The 17,191-nt window shown below is 46.3% G+C and overlaps 1 protein-coding gene across 1 annotated transcript; it reads right to left on the bottom strand.

Annotated features, from left to right (window-relative positions):
* Window positions 1-4,283: 4,283 nt before the first annotated feature.
* Window positions 4,284-15,658, bottom strand: NFU1 (NFU1 iron-sulfur cluster scaffold). The gene is made up of 7 exons (XM_008919556.4): window positions 15,382-15,658; window positions 12,568-12,703; window positions 10,168-10,234; window positions 9,130-9,244; window positions 7,469-7,532; window positions 5,245-5,419; window positions 4,284-4,507 (listed from the first exon to the last, which is right to left on the bottom strand). Exons 1-7 carry the CDS (start codon window positions 15,641-15,643, stop codon window positions 4,460-4,462), a joined length of 867 nt encoding a protein of 288 aa, XP_008917804.3. The 5' UTR covers window positions 15,644-15,658; the 3' UTR covers window positions 4,284-4,459.
* Between the last annotated feature and the right edge of the window lie 1,533 nt (window positions 15,659-17,191).

Below are 17,191 nucleotides of genomic sequence, written 5' to 3' on the forward strand. Positions count from 1 at the left end.
GACAGGGGAAGGGAGGGCCCCTTCCTAGAGCCCCCCTCCCGTAATTCCCCCCCTGAGACACGGGCTGGGGGTCTGTCCATTCCCAGAGCCCCTCCCTCTGCAATTCCCAGCTCAGATACAGGGGGTATGTGCCCGCTCCCTGATCCCCCCCGTAATTCCCAGCCCCGGAACACGGGGGCTGTCTGCCCATTCCCTGAGCCCCCCCGGTAATTCCCAGCCCTGGGATGCTGGCAGGGAGGTCTGCCCATTCCCTGAGACACCCCCACCCCACCCCGTAATTCCCACCCTGAGACACGGGCTAGGGGGTCTGTCCGTTCCCTGAGCCTCCCCGGTAATTCCCAGCCCTGAGATACAGGGGATATTCCCTGAGACCCCGGTAATACCCAGCCCCAAGACATGGGCTGGGGGGGTCTGTTCATTCCCAGAGCCCCCCCGGTAACACCCAGCCCTGAGATACAGGGGATATGTGCCCATTCCCAGAGACCCCCGGTAATTCCCAGCCCGGAGACAATGGGACAGGGGGTGTGCCCATTCCTTAGAGCCCCCCGGTAGTTCCCAGCCCGGAGACAACGGGAGGTCAATGACCATTCCCTGGGCCCCCCGGTATTTCCTAGCCCCGAGATACAGGGGAGGTTGTGTCTGTCCCCTGAAGCCTCCCCCAGTAATTCCCAGCCCCAAGACACAGCAGAGTGTACCCGTTCCCAGAGCCCCCCCGCTAATTCCCACTGACACCAGTCAGGAGCAGCACCCTCGGGATCATCCCCAGGCCTTTCCACAGCCGTCAGCACTCGCAGAGGACCGAGTTAAGAACCCGAGAGCCAAAGGGCTTCTCCAGGCTCGGGCAGGGAACAAACAGCCCCTCCTGTACCCCCGTGACACAGCGCGAATCCTCCCAGAGCCACGTGGCCTGGCCTCTCGTTTCCTACTCTGACTGTTCTACAACAGCACCTATTCAGAAGCAAGAGAAAGGAACCATCAAGATGAATCTGCAAAGCAAAGCAGGGCCGGGCATGAGTGACAAAGGAGCGACATCCCTGCAGCTGGAGAGCTGTGACACTGTCTGCCTGCAACTGCCACCACCAAACCCTGCTGCAAAACTTATTAAAAGCCTAAGGCTACAAAAGAGAGCAATGCCTTAAGAAAAATGCCATTCATTCAAGTTTATCTTACTCTAAATTAAAGTCAACAAAGAAATATTTCCTTAAAAAGCCCCCAAAACAAGGAGCAATGTGAGTGCACGTCAAAGAACCAGCACAGGGCGGATTTTGAACTTGCTGCTGGAACCTGGTCACGGATCTAAGGAACATCAGAAGCTCAGAGCCAGCACAGAGCCACTTCCCAGCTTTTGTTCCAGCGAGGGCAAAAAAACCCTCCACTTGCACTCATGAGTTCCTCAGAACTCCACACACACAGAAATCCAGCTCCACGTGTTTAATCCTGAAGTGACTATTGAATTTTTTGCCCATAAAAGCCAATATTTCCCACCATGTAACTTCTTATTCTGAGGTTTGCTGTACGTACAGGACGTGCTGTTACTACTATGTGGTAGTTCATGTGGATGTAAAGTGCAACTTACTACCAAACAGAGAAACTGAGAAGTTTCCCAAACTCTCACCCATGAGCCTTTGAAAATTAACACTTGAAACAGAAGCTCTGGCTCAAGTCCTGAATTTTAGACAGATTACAAAGTACCACACCTTGGAAAAGAGTTATATCCCTGATATATAACCAGATTATATTATTATATCCCTGATAACCAGATTAATGTCAGATAATGTGAGTGACTTCCTCTCACACAATGTGAGGGCAATTCCTTCTAGAAACTCGGGATGAGCCACATCCTGACAAAAAAGATGTGTCCACCTGCAAACAGTTATAAGACAAGAGTTCAGATGGCTGTAATCAACTTTTCCTGTAAGGGAGGGCTAGAAGAGTGCCTAGGAAAAGTGAGTGCATGTTGTGTTTCCTCTGACATGGGTGAAAACAAAATGCCTCCCTGGCAGACTGTAACTCTGCACTTAGCTACTGCACACCAAAGATACCACAGAACTTCTTTGGTCTTTAAAAACACACCAGAATAATTTCGAGCAGCCATTACTACTTTATTTAAAGTAGTCATTACATTTACAATGACTAACTGGAATTTATAGAAAGACTTCACAGCCAAAAACCCCTTGCTGACCTGAGAGGCTTCCCAGCCCCAGCTGAAGGGCCCTCTTCAAACACAGAGCTGAGAACAGCCTGTCCACGTGGCCACTCACTCCCTCCCAAGCTGAACAGTCAGGACTATGTGCCCATGGAAGGGTTTTTGGGTGAGTGGAGGGGATGGGACACCTCTCACCAACAGGGATTCTTTCCATGAGCTGAGCTGTTCAGGGCCTGGAAGTTCACACAGAAGCTCCTGCTGGTCTGGGCTGATGCTTTCACCCCGCTGGGCCATCAGAGCACTGGTGCTCATGGCTGTGGTCAGTGCTGGAACACACCTGGGTTTGTGCTGCTTCCCAAGGGAGAACTGGCACTTCCCACCCTCCCTCTGCTGTGGTTTATCCCGCGCTGGAGCCCCCCCCATTGCCTCGTGCTGCCCTGAGGGCTCTGGGGTGGGGCAGAGCAGATGCAGGAGGGTGGGATGTGTTGTGACCTCCTCTCCCCAGGGCAGAGCTCGAGGAACCTGAGGACACACAGGATATAGGATGGACATTGAATCTTTTCAGGCTCAAGATCACAAGGTGCTTAATCTTCACCCTCTGTACACACAGGCTTAATTTGGTCCTCTCTGTACAAATCAAACAAGACTGGAAATGTCCCTACAGTACCTGGAGGAGATTAGTACTGCTTAACTGAAGAGTAACCACCACATCTTTCATAGACACATTTTATTTACCACACAGAACAGCTACTTTGCTGTTTGGGTTTTGGCTGATACAGTGCATTAAATTGAGAAATCAGTCCTAAAAAGGTCTCTTTTTGAGAAACCAGACCCATGACTCGCCGTTCTACGGTTTGCTGATGGAGAACAGGGCACTGATGTTTGCACAAGCTCTCTTTTGGGCAGTCTGAGCCTGCCTTGAGGGGAATTTTGTCATCAATGCACTTGTAAGATCAGGCACTGTGTACTTCATCACTGGGTAAAGAAAACATGGTGATTTCAGACCAATTTCCAAATCCTGAGTGGGTAATTTAAACTACTGTGGGTTATTACTCTCCATGAAAGCTGCAGAAATATTTAGCTAAAATATTTCTTTTCAGATTTCTAACAAGCAGTATGAAGTTTATGGCTGCCACATGCTGATGAGCTGCTATGTAAAAGATTCTCCACCGACTGAACTGATCCTGCTTAGGGACTCAGTGGAATAATTACCCTGGCAAGGAGTGAGAGAGGGGAACACAGCTTTGTCAAATCCTTGCACGCAGGGAACACGAGCACAGGCCAAATAATGACCACCAGCTCAGCCTGGTGGGGCAGCACAAAGCAGAAACAGTATTTCCACTCCCAAAGCCGTGCTGGAGCCAGGCACCAGGAAGAAATCCTTCCCACACACACAGGTAAACACAACTACTCCTCGCAAAGCCCCATTGATGTATTTCAGTGTCAGAACAACAAATATTTCCCTTCCCCTGCTCTCTCAGATGGAAGGTGTTGGCTCTGCCACGTCCCCCTCCCGCAGCAGCCGGGGCAGCCAAGTTCCTCCCGGAGAACAAACAGGATCCAGCAGGAGCAAACAGTCCTTCTCCTGCCATCCAAATGCAATCCGTGCCCTCAAGCACCCACTTTCCTCTGCAAGGTGGAGAATTACATCCTCCAGAAGTTTTTGCATGTTTAAACAGACCGCTAATGGTGGCTGAACGATTTTACTTCTAAATAGGCTAATTAGCCTCTCTACTTACTGAAGCTGACAGGATCATCTTCTTCTAACATTTACTTTAAAAGATATGATTTCTGTAACAAACAATCCACATCTTTTGTTGGTTTTTTTGCTGTTTGCACAGTGGCAATGAGCAATCAGGTAACATGAAAAATTGACAGGAATCAAAAGCTTTTTAAAAAGACTTGACAAAATTAACATTCCTGATTCCCCAGTTACAGAGCAAGGGTAGAGTCCTGCCAGGCCCATGGAGGTTTAGGGGAATAAACATCTATTTCTATTGCACAGTCACAAAACTTGACTTCTGCCTTCTCTTTTTTCACTCTGGAATTATCTGTATGAACCAACGAAGAGAGACCTCACCGTTTCTCAAGCCCACCATTTCTTTCTTAAGACATAGTATAACAGAGAGCAAAAGGATTGTTTTTAATGGAGGGCATTTAATAAATTAGTGGACAAGCTGCTTACACTGATGACACACTTTCCCAGAGAAGTGCAACTATGTTTCTGAAAAGGCGGATTGGGTTGTTTCTCAGCACAAAGATGGTTTACACACACCAGGATGTAAAGGTGTGTTTGGCCACAGATGATGCAACTCAAGTAGAATTTGCTTCTTTCTCCACGTCATCGTCGTCGTCAACAACCTGAAATCAAATCCAGAAGTGGTTTAGGTAAACAGTTTAAACTCTCAGTCCTGCAGGATTTATTACATCAAAGCCCTGCTGGGCCTGAGAAGAACAGCAGTTATCCCACAGCCTGAACGACAACAGGCATGTGAAGGATGTGAGAAAAACCTGCAACCCAAAATGCCACAGGACACGTGGCTGAAACAATGGAAGCTGGTCAAGTTACCACAAAAGCCAGGAAAACAATCACTACAGGTATCAGAGATTTCATGAGAAAGCAAAAGAATCTGCGTTCCAGGGGACAGAAGCCTGTTGCTTTTTATCACCTAAAGTCAGCAAAGCACATGGGGAACTGAAAACAGTGTCCAGGTCTGGGCTCCTCGGCAGAAGAGGGACATGGGCATTTTGGAGAGAGTCCAGCAAGGGCTCACCTCCCTCAGGCTGCTGCCAGCACCATCAACAGCTCTGCCATGAGGCACAGGCTGCTCAGGGGCAGCCTGGCACCCTCCAGCACCAGGTCCTTGGCTGCCACACTGCTTCCCAGCCAGGCAGCCCAGCATGGGGGCTTGGACAGGATTTTGCAGTGTTCCATATCCTTTGCCAACATACAGGTCCTGACTTGGAAACCCTGACTTGGAAACCCACATCTCTCCATCCTGTTCTTTCCCTGAACTGCCGACCTGTGCAGGCTGGAAAGGGCCAAAGCCCTCCTTTTGCACTGAAAAGCAAGCAGCTCTGACCCCTGCCCAACCCACCTGTTCCACGCCTTCCACCTCGGGGATGTAGAACTGCAGCATGTTCTGGATCCCGTTCTTCAGGGTGATGATGGAGCTGGGACAGCTGGTGCACGAGCCCTGCAGCTTCAGCTGCACAATGCCATCCTCAAAGCCTTTATAAATCACATCACCACCGTCCTCCTGCACCGTCGGCCTGGTGGGACACGAGACTCAGCTCACAGCAAGTACACCTGAAATATGGATCCTTCCAGAAAGCTTCAGGAAAGCCAAATGTAACACACACAAAATACAGAGTAACTGCAGCCCTCTTTCTCTACAACCACATGGTTCAAATTTCCAACACCTCCTACTTTGCTGGGCTCTCTCATGTTGACAGAAACTGTTTTTCCATAGGACATTGAGCAAAATACTTTTGCAATGAAAGCAGCAGTGTATGAAGGAATCACTGCCATTTTAGGGGAGAGGGTAAACAAACACCTTGGAGCAGGGCTGGATCCAGCCTGCACAGACACACAGGGCTGCCTGAAGGCCCTCCCCACATGCAGGAACTGCCCAGTTATTGCCAGCACTGCTGGGGTGTGTCCTACCATGGGGTGCATGTGCAGCTGGCACCTGTGATAAGGAGTCCTGAAGTCCTTCCATAAATAAATATGCAGTTCTCCACAATTTACTGAGGACAGAAAATAACTGCACCTATAAAAGCTTAATCCTGCTCAGGGGTGAAGGAGCCAGCCCTGATAAGCTCCCCCCAGTGCCATTAGCATTTCTGCAGCCTGCCCTCCCTCTGCCAGCCACAAATGCCCAGCATTGTAGCTGGGTCCCCATAGCAACATTTTTCCAGACCAAGCTAAAACCATCAAGTTACTCTAACAGAAGCTCTTTATACTGATTTCCAAAATAACTCTTTGAGAACTACAGTCCTAAGAGAAAAATCCGTCAACCTGACACATTTATTAACTCACCACAGCAAATTATCTCCGTTCCAGAAAGCCAAAGACCACGATTAAAAATTCCATTTTTCTTATTTGAATTAACTTTAACACACTACAGGACCTTTCAGATTGACATTCCCTCCATCCTGCACCTTCTGACAACTTCTATGCATGTATTTTTGATTGACTGAACAATAAATGCTCTGTGTGTACCCTGGTTTATATATAACCTCTGTCCACTACCCTGCTATGAAATGAAGGAAGATACTTCACTGCTGATATTCTCATCAACAGCTTCTTGGTCCACCAAGGGGTACAGGGGGAAGGAAATGAAAGAAAGAAGAAGGTAGGAAAACCAGAAATTTGGGCAGAAATTCTGTGCCTGTTGCAAAAGGGCACTGGGAAATCAGGGAGTGACATATCACAAGGAGCTGAACCCCCCAGACCCCCAGCACGGGCAGGGCCTCCTGGATGTCACTGTCACAGCTTTACACAACATCATTCTGCTTTCAATGCTTGGGACATACGCTTGGGAAAAATGTTCCAGCTTTTTTCTAGTTTTCTTCCTCTTTCAGGAAAACTAACCATGTGTCAGCTCTGAGATAACTGAATTTTTGAGTAAAGTGATATCACTTTAAATGCAGCATCTAAGAAAAAAACAAAAAGGCCCAAGTTCATCATAATTTCCACGATTTTGACCCACAAACAAGTTTCTGGTTCCTGCAGTCTGAGCTGGGGAAGATGTCACCATCAGATACCACAGCTCCACAAACACATCAGGCATCTCCTCCTCTACGTAAAATGTCAAGTTGCTTATTCCTTTCAGTTCCTTTGGAAGGCAATTAATGAGCACAAAAATAGCCTTCAGGTAAACAACAAGATCCAGAGCCACTCTTGAGACTTCATTAGTTACCACCAGTTTGTAAATTCAAGCTGTGTTAAAGCACCAATAAAATCACAACAGAATGGAGGCACAAAATCCACTGAAGCCCAGACAGAGAGGGAAACCCACTAGTAAATACTCCTTCAGATTATGATAGGAGAGTAAAAACTACTTTGGGATACTTGGAAGGGAAGGACGAGAAAAAAGTAAGACCAGATATTAAAACAGAGAAAAAAAGAAGTGCCTCTAACAGCAAATATTGTGTAGTTTTCATCATTTCAACTGCATCCTCAGCTGGGCCAGCTCTGCCCTTTAACCCCCCCAGGTGCTGAGCCAGGAAATCACACACCCCAAGGAAAATCCCACTGCTCCCTAAATAAATCCAGCCCAAAACTGACTCACTGATCCAACAAGGTTCCCTGTTTACCTTATCCTTGTATCCAGCAGCTCCTTAATCATCAGCACAACTTCATCATCTTCTTCGGAAGCAGCTTGGGGAGAGAAAGATGTGCAAGTCAGGACCTGGAGAGAATTCCAGGAGGATGCTAACCCTGGATATCATGGATTCCAGGAGGATGCTAACCCTGGATATCATGGATTCCAGGAGGATGCTAACCCTGGATATCCCTGGATTCCAGGAGGATGCTAACCCTGGATATCCCTGGATTCCAGGAGGATGCTAACCCTGGATATCCATGGATTCCAGTAGGATTCTAACCCTGGATATCCCTGGATTCCAGGAGGATTCTAACCCTGGATATCCACGGATTCCAGGAGGATTCTAACCCTGGATATCCACGGATTCCAGGAGGATTCTAACCCTGGATATCCACGGATTCCAGGAGGATTCTAACCCTGGATATCCACGGATTCCAGTAGGATTCTAACCCTGGATATCCACGGATTCCAGGAGGATTCTAACCCTGGATATCCCTGGATTCCAGGAGGATGCTAACCCTGGATATCCCTGGATTCCAGTAGGATGCTACCCCTGGATATCCATGGATTCCAGGAGGATTCTAACCCTGGATATCCACGGATTCCAGTAGGATTCTAACCCTGGATATCCCTGGATTCCAGGAGGATGCTAACCCTGGATATCCATGGATTCCAGGAGCATGCTAACCCTGGATATCCATGGTGGCAGAATGAAACAGCAGAAAACACTGCTGAGATGCCTGAAACCGAAAGGCAGAAATCTCATTTCAGAGTATCTTTTCCTGCATTATCCTTATTTGCATCCCAGGCTTTTGCTGGCAAAACCCAGCTGGTTCAGAGTTCTCAAGAGGCAAAGGCCTTGGCAGAGAGCAGCGGTTCCACTTTTTAAAGGAAGCAACAACTAACATTCCATAGGGATGCAGGGGTTAAGGCAGGGTCCTCTGAAGGAAGGCTTTAGCAAGCTAAAAAATTCAGCAGGAGAATTATGCACATGTTAGGGTTTAGCAGCTCTGGATGCAATCTGATCTCAGTGTTAGACTCATAGAAGCATTTCTGAGAGAACCTTTTCAATAAAATAAAATTCAGATGTAACAGAGAGCAATTCAATTGCCATAATTTTCCTTAAAACACTGAAAAAAACTTTAAGTTGGTAAGCTGCAAATGAGAAAATAAAAGGCAGAATACTACCCTTGAGTTAAACTGTCAGTTACTCTGTTACTTTCTATTACAGTTTGGAAAAGACCTCTTACTATTTTTCGTGCATTTAAGACCACAAACCTATCATTAAGGCACTGTCATTAAGGCTGGGCACTCCTTTTTCTATTTAAGGTGCCCATATAAAAAGGACAGGCAGCAACCCCCCAGGGCTTTCTAAACTCTGCCTCAGTACTTGTGAACACATCTCCCCTCCTGGGGAGCACCAGCACAGGCCCAGGTGCCAGGCCAGCCAGCTCAGCACAGCCCTGGGATGTCACACACAGCACAGTTGTGGTCGTGGCTGAGCAGCTCCTCCAGACAGGCTGCTAATTCCACTGGAGAGGGTTTAAATTTAAATTCCCATTCTCTTGCTTGCTCTCCTGAGGCTCTTCTGCACGTCACAGAAGCTGAACCCAAAGGCAGCCCCCGGCCTCTTGCCCAAGTTTCATTTACCCGTATCTGTCCTGGGTGCCTCATCAGTGACCACAGGCAAACCAGAGGCAAAGAAATCCATTATAGCTGCATAAATATCTGGTTTCAGTAAGTTCCAATCCAGGTCTTCACTCTCCTATGGGAATTAAAAGGAAAAAAAAAAAGGAACAGTAAAAAGAAAGTATGAATACCTGCCTCCTAATAGTAATAAGTTACACAAAGATTCTTCTTACATTACAAATACCCTCCTGGGCTCACATGTTTACACATGGATTTGATTTCACGGTTTTGTTAAGCCCAGCTTTGCCAAAGAAGTTTAGTAAGAGTCAATTTATCACAGTCAACAAAACAGTCCCCTTGTTTGCAAGCCAAGTGCTATCAGAATATTAGCTAAAAAGGTGTGAAAGTCTCCTAAATACATTATTTGACAGATATTTTTACCAAACTGTTTCAGAGACCCAAGATTATCAAATTCTCACTCCCTGAATTGCCCTGTGTTCTTCACAGTCAGAGCCTGCCCAGTTCCTAAGGAACTCCTTATCTCTCTGACAGGAGCTCCACACCTTGAGCAAACACCACAGGACCTGCAAGGTTCCCCTCCTGGTCCTGTGCCATCGGGAAGCATTCCACAGGTCAGCCAGCCAACTTCCACCAGGAAGCATTCCACAGGTCAGCCAGCCAGCTTCCACCAGGAAGCATTCCACAGGTCAGCCAGCCAACTTCCACCAGGAAGCATTCCACAGGTCAGCCAGCCAACTTCCACCAGGAAGCATTCCACAGGTCAGCCAGCCAACTTCCAAGCTGACCATGTGCACAGGGCCTCAGTCAGACCATTCCCAAGATCAAAGAATCCACAGCTTCCCTGGGTAGCCTGTCCCAGTGCTTAGCCACACGTTGCAATGATTTCTCTTCTTTGCATCAAAGGCAATTCCCTTTAGTCACTTGTGGCCATTGCCTCTGGAACTTCCACTTGCCTGTCCCAGGGCCTGGCTGGATCAGCTCTGTGGCTGCTTCCAGACAGCTCAGCTTTCAGCACAGCTGAGCCTCTGCCCTGCTTACCTTGGTGATTGTGATGAAGTCTGGTCCAAAGAAAACACTTTTAACTCCTTCAATCCTGAATAACTGTCTGTTCAGGAAACAACAACAACAAAAACATGGCAAAAATGCACCCACATTTCAGGCAAACTCGAGATTTATATAATCTGTCACAGAAGTTCTAGAATACACTTCTAGACAAAAATAAGCACTAAACCCAGAGCCATTAAGAGAAACTCCAGTTACCTCCCCATGGCTTAGGCAGAGCCCAGAGTAAAACCCAGCACACCTTACAGGGCTTCCCACAAGACATGTCAGACCTACTCTCTCTCCAGTTCTTTGGGGCAAAATTATATTCTGTGTATTACAAGCTATTTGTTCAGCACCAAAACCAGGAGGCACCTGTTGTTTCAGGCAGGACTAGTGCAAAGACCAGGGAAGTTCCTTAAAGTGATCTGAAGTCACTGACCTCAATAAAAACTGCCACTAAATACAAGGGTTAGTGCTGAGCAGCTTTAACACACCAGCTCACCTTGGGAGGCATCTTCAGTATTTTCAGTCATTAGCAAGGCAAGGAAAAAGGGCATTTAATAAAGGCATAAGACTCATGGTAAACTGCCTGGGGTGGCCCCATATAGAACTCAACATCCAGGTGGTGAATGAGCACACGAGAACTTACATGATAGGAAAGAGCATATTTTGGACAATGGTTTAAGTACAAAAATGAAAATGAGAATATATAACCCAATATTCATAAATGCTTAATGAAAACCCAACAAATTCATCCACAGAAAAAATAAAAAAAAATTAAACCCAAGATGCACTTGGAGGTCAATACAGCACAAGGCTGTAAGAGGGCTTTTTGCAGTTATGGGGGAAAAAGATAAGATATTCTCCTGAAAGACTGCAAAACACCAAAAATGCAATAAATGAAGGAATTGGAAATCTTATCACAAAAATACATGTGATGGAAAATGACAAAAGAGATTTCAGAATACCCCCCTGAAAGAATCTCTACACATGGGACAGTTGCACTGGGTGTTTGCAGCACTAAACCAACTGCATTTTGAAATTACTTAAACCATGAAATTGTGCAAGTGCACCAAACCATCTGAGATCAATTAAAGAATTCTCTCCCCTCCCTCCCCTTCAGGAAGTGTTTATTAATTATCTGGAAAATTAATATTCCCTTTTAAAATAAATGAGTATTCCCTTTACAAAAAACATAATCTGGGCTTTAACAATACACAGAGCAGACGATTCTTCCCATGAACCTGCACAATACCCACCCCCAAGCTGCCACAATATGCATTCCAGCACATAAATAATCTCTGATTAAATTGTCTATTTGCAAATACATGACAACAAAAAGCCACTTTCTGACAGTTGATTACATTCTGCAACCTGATGCACTCTGGCACAGTGAGATCCTACAGCTGCAGCCCTCTGCTAACACGTGTGGATGTCCTCAGAAACCTTTCACACTGGATTTATGATTTTAAGTCACGGAGCTTTGCTTGCAAAGATCCTCTTTGCTCTCAAACAACCCTGCAAGAGACAGAGCTGCAGCTCCTGGAGGCAAAGCCACGTCCAGCAGCTCCTGCTTTTGCCCACAATCCTTCCAATCTAAAAAAGATGCCTTAAACTGGTGACCTACTGTGGCATTTCTGGATCTCACCCCCACACTGAAGCCCCTCCACCCAGAGAACACTGAGTTTATTTTCAGAGACTGATGTGAAAGCACTGACACACGTGCACACTCCCAGAGACTTGTGAGGGTGCTCCAAACCCCTTCTATACCAAGGTGATATAAACAAAGTCTGTGCTCAGTGGTTCTTACTCCAGATTATGCATTTTGGTACTGAAAGTTGCACTCCCAGGAGCTGTTACAGACCCAGCCCAGGGGACAAACCTGGCCTTCCTTGAAGTGGAGCATAAACCTTCTGAAGTTCAGGGCAGTCCCAACACCTGCCAAGGGGAGCTCCTGCATTTATTTCATGGTATTTGGGGACTGTTCACTGCCTGTTTCCCAACTCTGAAAAGTTACATGATTTCCAAGTAACTCCTTGAATTCAGAGTGCTCTGATGAGAACGAATTTGTGAAACTGGGGCCCGAGGTCTCGCTGGTGATGCAGCAGCTGCTCACAAACACTGATTTATATCATCTTTCAATCCAGTTGCATAAACTAGACCATGGTGCCTTCTGCCATGACAGAGCTGAGGGGAGGACACATACACAGAACTTCAGCAACACCAAGCCCCAGCTGTAACCTTAAGCACAAGTAAAGCAGCATTAAAAACTCAAATCCAACCAAGCTGCTTCTAAAGAGGAGCAGAATGATCAGCAGTTGTGCTTAAAAGCATCAGTTGTAGGCACAGAGCCCAAACCAGCCCCCAAGCCCACCAGGATGTGTTCAGCAATACCTTGCTAAAGGTGAGCAAAACGCTGCAGCTGGTGTGGAAAACTCCATCGTCCTCGACTCCAGCACCTCCCTCCCTGGAATAAACTTCAGGCTATTTGGATTTGGTGTGTCCTGAGTCTGAATAAACATGCCTCTCACTGGAAATACAAAAACAAAGGAGAAAAATAATATCATCAAACCTAAGGAGCTTCAGTGAAAAGTCAAGGTCTGCTGGATCCCTCTGCTGCAGCAGCCTGGGCAGCCACGGGGCTCCAACACCACCACGGGCTCCAGGGAAGCCTCCAGACCCACAGGAACACTGGAAAACACAGGCAGGTCATCTCACAGGAAAACCTGGGTTACATGGAACCTTGTCTTTGCTTCTTTTGTTCACTTTTATTTAGTAAAAAGCATCCTGCTGCAACAGCATCGAGCTGCACGAGGCCAGGGCCAGCCTGACCTTCTGCTGAGGGCCCAGAGCTGCACCCTGCAGGTCTCTGCTGCCTTGGCTTTCTCTATTTTATGATCCTCAAACACCATTTAATCCCCTTTCCAGATTAAAGCAGAATCAGTTTTGCTAACTCTCTCCTGAAGATGCACATGAGTTATGGGGTTTGGGTTTTATCTCATTTTTCAGCACTGTAGAAAAGAAAAACCAGTGTAACAAGAGTTACGGTGAAGTAGACCCAGCTTAGATTTTCCACAGGGTAAAAAATTACTGTGAGCCATCACTTACCCTCCAAAAACTGAACTGACCAAGCAATTTACAATAAACTATTTACCATTCACTGGCAAAGTTCTTTTAAAGATACATTTTTACTGAAATTCCTTTTCCAACTGTGTCTGTCTCACTGGAAGAGTGTAAAAAACCCTGATTTTAACTAAAATTTAACACTCTACATTTAATGGTGTACATTTAATAGTATTTTTCTGTAGACATGTCCATGCAGCACATGCCTGATGTCCCACTGAAGGTGAACATCAGTTAGGGACAGTCTCTCTCTCATATTCTAGTTCTTCTTCCTACTCCCTGCACACCCAATAACACAGTGAGATACAAACATGCAGGAAAGAAAAAAAAGTGCATTTTAAACCAAAAAAATCTTCAAGAGCTAATATTTATAAATCATATTTGAGAAACAACCTCACATAAATTTAAAAAACAGACACTAGAAGGATTTAAAGCAGTAAAAAGAGCTGACATTTTAATTTTTCTAAAGTGCCATTTTGCTCATGACTCCCTGGCATTGAATGGCAAATCACACTGTTTATAAATTGCCAAATTGTTGCTTCATGTGTCTGTCATGGTGACAGTCCCTGTGACTCAAACATACACAATGGTAAATACGCACACACTCCATTTTCTCTATGTTTTTTAAAAGAAAAAAAAACAAACTTAGGAAGGAAACAGTTTTAAGATGAAAAGAATACTCCTGATAGAGCAAGCAACTAGATTATCCACGGGGATAGAAGAACTGCCCATCTTCCAGATCCAGCTGGCCTCCAAATCCCATCTGGCACAACCCAGACATGTAAATTTGAGTCCCCTCTCCCTGTGTTTTGGAAGCAGTGGGACACTGACAGCCACTGGACACTGCTCATCCAGGTGTGGTCCAACACCCCAACCACAGCCAGCCAGATCAGCCCTCCCAGCAGGTGTCCAGGAGGGCAGGCTCTGTGTTCTAAGGTGTGCTCTGCAGTGAAGAGCTGCTTTCCTAAGAGCAGCTTTGTCAATCATTACCAGACTGGGGAGCTCCTCGCCCAGCTGTGAGGAACTCCCTGGGATTTGTTACTCACAGGTTGGTAACTGGCTGGGTTTGCCTCTGACAGCTGTTCTCTGGAGCCTCTGCAGAGCTCTGGGAGTACCTGCTCGTTATCCTGTTCTCCAGGTGAGGGAACAAACCAAGCTGAGACAGCCTTTACCAGGACACGGGCAGGAAAGGTCAAACACTAAGTCTACTTATGAGAAACAGGTAAAACACCAAGTGTACTCACCAATCTGCCTGTTGTTAGAACTGAAAGAGAGAAAACAGTGCTGCAGCAGCTAAGATTGGACTCTCTGAAACCAAAATTAAAGAGCCTTCTGCCTGAGCAGACTCATTTAAATAATATTTCCATCTGTGACTAATTCCATGCAACAGCACCTGCAGAATCTTTATGTCTCTACACTCCTCAGGCAGCTGCAAAAACATAGTTTTCTGTGGCACAAGTTTCACAGGTTTTTTATATTTTTCTTCCTTTCCTGAGCTTTGCAGCCTACCAAAAAAATGGCAGGTACAACACACTCATCCTCAAACATGGCTTTTTCAGGGTAACACCAAATTGCAGATGTAATATTACTGGAGAATCCAGCTAATGCACCACAGATGGATGCACAGTCAAGAGGTGGAAATTAAAATAAAGAAAATATTGCAGCTCTGAGAATGAAAAGCTTTGCTTTCAGCCTTCCCACGTTCTACCTGGACAGTCAGCAACATCACCTGGCAGAGTCAGCAGCTGCAGCAGCACAGAAGGCAGCACAAAGTCTTTCCCAACGGACACATTTACACCAATATAGAAAATAAACTCAGAAGTGCAGCAAAGCCCAAACAATGTTCTGCACTAACAAAGTCTTGGCAGCTGAATGGTATAGAAAAACACATATAACCAGCACACAGTGAGCCTCCACATCTCCCCGAGCCCCAGAAGTCCAGATGCACCAGCACTGCCTTAAAACCCACCCAGGAGCTGTCACCACACTCGGGTTTCAGAAAGAACAGCAAACTTCCAGCACTACCAAAAGACACAGAAACTCAGACCCTGCTCATCTGTTCCTTTTTAACTGGCACTGACTTACCTGCACGATGCCTCACTGCAGATGGAAGAGATGGTTTCTTTTGCAGAAGTTGGTGGAAAGGCTGTCGAGTTGTCCAATTATGATCTTTTAACAGCATCTGACAGAACCTAAAGAAAAATAACTTTACTAAGGATTTCCAAATCCCACGTCTGCACTGCTCCACTGAAAGGGTATTCCACGTGCAACCCCAGGACTCTCCAAGACACACCTGCCTTAAACCTCTCAGGTAATGCAGCAAGTTTGAGGCTGGATCACAGAACATCCCTTTTTTCCCTTTTCAGTGCTGCCTCTCTCTCATAACAAAACAGACATAACTCTCTAACTTTAGCCACCAAAAAATTAACCCACACTCTTTCAGTCACTAAAACCAGGCAGATCACCTTACTTACCTATCACAGAAGGGGATAATCACCCAGAGGGGGCCTCTGGTCTTCCTTTTAACAGTCCTGAGCACCTGAAAATCTCCCTTGGACTAAAAACCTAATTTTCAGAAGATTCCAGATAGCTGAGATCAATCCAACCCCAAGCACCAGAGAATTTACTCCTGTGCTCTGTGGGCTTAGCTGGTCACACCTAAGGGTCTTAGGCATGTAGAGAAGAGTCTGCATGACTCTCAGAAGGTACAAGACAGGCTAAAAAGGTAACTCAGTAGCTGGTCTTACACAAACAATTCTCATAAGAAAAAAATACCAAGACAGCACTTGGGTAAAAGATATAAAAACTCTACTAGGAACAAGCCATACCTCAACCCCTGTCCACCTCTCTGTATTTATTCCCTATGGGGAATAAATAAATTCAGTATATTCCTGTACAAATACTGTCCCAGAATTAAACCAGACCAGTTAAAATGAGGCCCTGCTCCCTACTGGCCACGTAACTTGTGCTAGCAGTGAGAACAGGGATGGATGAAGGTAAAAGGGGAAGAGCACATAGGAAAAAACCTGAAAACAATAAGAGGAAAACAAGTGGAGTGGTGGAATAACAACAGGCCTCACTTTCACCTGCTTGCACACCTGATTTCTGTAACTGTGTGCACAGCCAACAGCACCCAGGTGTCTGAGAGCAAACTGAATGTCAGAAAGTAAAACCAAAACCCACCTCGTGTCACAGATGAATTACTACATACTGAGGAGCAATTATTACCTGGCTTCTCTCCCCCTCATCAGGCACAGATGAGGGGAAAGCAGGTGAACTACATAAATAGCATCTGCAGGGGCTGTTGTCAGAGGAGTCTGGTTCTCTTGGGGGTCATAAACCCAAACACAAGCACTGTAAGAGGCCCAGATTCCTCAAACATGGAACAGGAAAGAAGCTCTGCCTCATGACACTGCTGCAAGTGAGGGAGACATGAACACGGGAAAGGTCTAAATCGTGTTATTTGCTTATTTTTGTGCTCTTTAAAGCAGGTAGAGACCGCAACAGGGTGTGTGAGGAAGGTCGTTCAAGAGAAGAGTTCTCTTTTCTCCCTTTAGCTTTGGGCAATAATGATTACATCCCATTTCGGTGCTCAGCACAGGGCAGCTGTGCCCAGCACTACAGGGTCCTCTGAATTCCCCCTTATTGCTTGATCCTTAGCAACTTGGGAGGAATTCCCTCTCATTTCAAGGCCGGAAGGACACAGATGTGAGGGGGTTAAATGCTTTTCATAGCGTGATCCTGAGCACACGTGGGGGGGAGGAATCACTCCTTCTACCGTGGTCCTGAGCACATGTGTGGGAATTACCCCTCACTGCGGGGTTCTGAGCGGGTGTGTGTGGAATGGAATTACCCCTCACTGCGGGGTTCTGAGCGGGTGTGTGTGGAATGGAAT

The sequence above is a fragment of the Manacus vitellinus genome, unplaced genomic scaffold, assembly GCF_001715985.3.
Source record: "Manacus vitellinus isolate BGI_N305 unplaced genomic scaffold, ASM171598v3 scaffold_105_pilon, whole genome shotgun sequence".
Taxonomy (NCBI): domain Eukaryota; kingdom Metazoa; phylum Chordata; class Aves; order Passeriformes; family Pipridae; genus Manacus; species Manacus vitellinus.

Bases quoted from the DNA above. Each gene is read 5' to 3' on its own strand.
- NFU1 (XM_008919556.4), bottom strand. From the start codon at position 15,643: ATGTTCTGTGATCCAGCCTCAAACTTGCTGCATTACCTGAGAGGTTTA. The intron at 9,245-10,167 runs GTAAGCAGGGCA...TAATTCCCATAG, and splicing joins ACTTCATCACAATCACCAAG to GAGAGTGAAGACCTGGATTG. The intron at 5,420-7,468 runs GTAAACAGGGAA...GTGTCCCACCAG, and splicing joins CTGCTGGATACAAGGATAAG to GCCGACGGTGCAGGAGGACG.